The following is a 1,298-nucleotide window of genomic DNA, read 5'->3' as shown; positions in this document are numbered from 1 at the left end:
CGTTTTGAAAAACAGATTTCGAGCAATAATTGGTTCAAGGGGACTACATTATAGTCCAGAAAAAACTACAAAAATAATAAACGCATGTTGCACTTTGCATAACATTTGTATTTTTTATAAAAATAACTGGCAAATTCCTGAGAACGACAACATAGATGATGATGAATATAATTTTTTTTCTTTTGAAACATTTTCTGAAGACTCAACAGTGGCAACTTCTATGAGAAATGAAATTTCGAGGAATTTGTTATAAAATTAATATTTTTTTAATTTAACTAATTATATAATAATAAAAATGCATTTTGTAAATGCGAAATCAAAAAAATATGTTTGCTTCATTCTTCTTCATATTTTAAGTGTTTAATGATATCCACCAAAGCGTTAGCTATAACTTTTGAAGCATCGGCAATTTCTCTAAGAGCTTCGGCCTGAGTTTTCATAGCATCAGCCTGAGCTTTTGCAGCATCGGCTTGAATCTTTGATGCTTCACTATTACTTTTAGCAGCTTCTGCTTATTTATCCAAAATAAAAAGTGTTTTATTTTGTATTTCCACCTGTTGACGTAAAAGATGAACTTTTTCTGCATAGTTTTCGCCTTTCTTTCTTTTTTTATGTGTTTGAAATGAGGGTAGAGGTTCTGTGTTATCGATTTTGTTGTTTTCTGTTCGCATTGATAAATATTTAGTTTTAAGTGATTGTGGCGTAAGGATCGGAGATTTTAATGGTTGTTTGGGGGGTGATAGAGTTAGTATATCTGTGACATTTGGGGTTTGTATAGAGGGCAAGGGATAACATTCTATGTTATTGTTCTGTGTGCATAAAATTTGTCTTTTGGATGTGTTTGATGTTGTTATTTCCCGTTGGTTAGTCGATATATCAAGTACTTTATTTGACGAAGGCACTCCGAAACAAAGTCCACCAGGTGCGGCAGCTGATGTGAGGTGGCATATCTTATCGATATCTAATTCCAAAGCCGTTAAATTATTTAAAGAACATGGGCCCCCACCAGTTCCTTTAAAGCCTTTGTTGTTGTCTGCAATTTTCTTTTTCAACCTGCATTTTAAATCTTGCCATATCTAGGAAAGATCTATCATTAATTTATAAATTGATTAAATAATTATATATAATACTTTTTTCCACTCGGATCCATTTCTTTCCGGGGGTCCGTAAGCATTTATTCTCTGTGCCAATTTGTCCCATGTTTCCTCCACTGCAGCTCGGCTACTTCCAAATGTAGGGCTTCCTTTTGCGAGATTAGGAAATTCTTCCATTGAAGCAACTAACTTTTGGAACTGAAT

At 33.5% G+C, this 1,298-nt stretch overlaps 1 protein-coding gene across 1 annotated transcript; it reads right to left on the bottom strand.

Moving 5' to 3' along the window:
* Nucleotides 1–29: 29 nt before the first annotated feature.
* LOC124419740 lies at nt 30–1,272 on the bottom strand. Its single transcript, XM_046950281.1, has 2 exons — nt 1,131–1,272; nt 30–1,076 (listed from the first exon to the last, which is right to left on the bottom strand). The coding sequence occupies exons 1-2, from the start codon at nt 1,269–1,271 to the stop codon at nt 513–515; spliced, it is 705 nt and encodes a 234-aa protein (XP_046806237.1). The 5' UTR covers nt 1,272; the 3' UTR covers nt 30–512.
* Nucleotides 1,273–1,298: the final 26 nt, after the last annotated feature.

Source organism: Lucilia cuprina, chromosome 4, assembly GCF_022045245.1.
Source record: "Lucilia cuprina isolate Lc7/37 chromosome 4, ASM2204524v1, whole genome shotgun sequence".
NCBI classification, from domain to species: Eukaryota; Metazoa; Arthropoda; class Insecta; order Diptera; family Calliphoridae; genus Lucilia; species Lucilia cuprina.
Note: the sequence above shows the minus strand (reverse complement) of the source record. Positions and strands in the feature narration are given on the sequence as shown.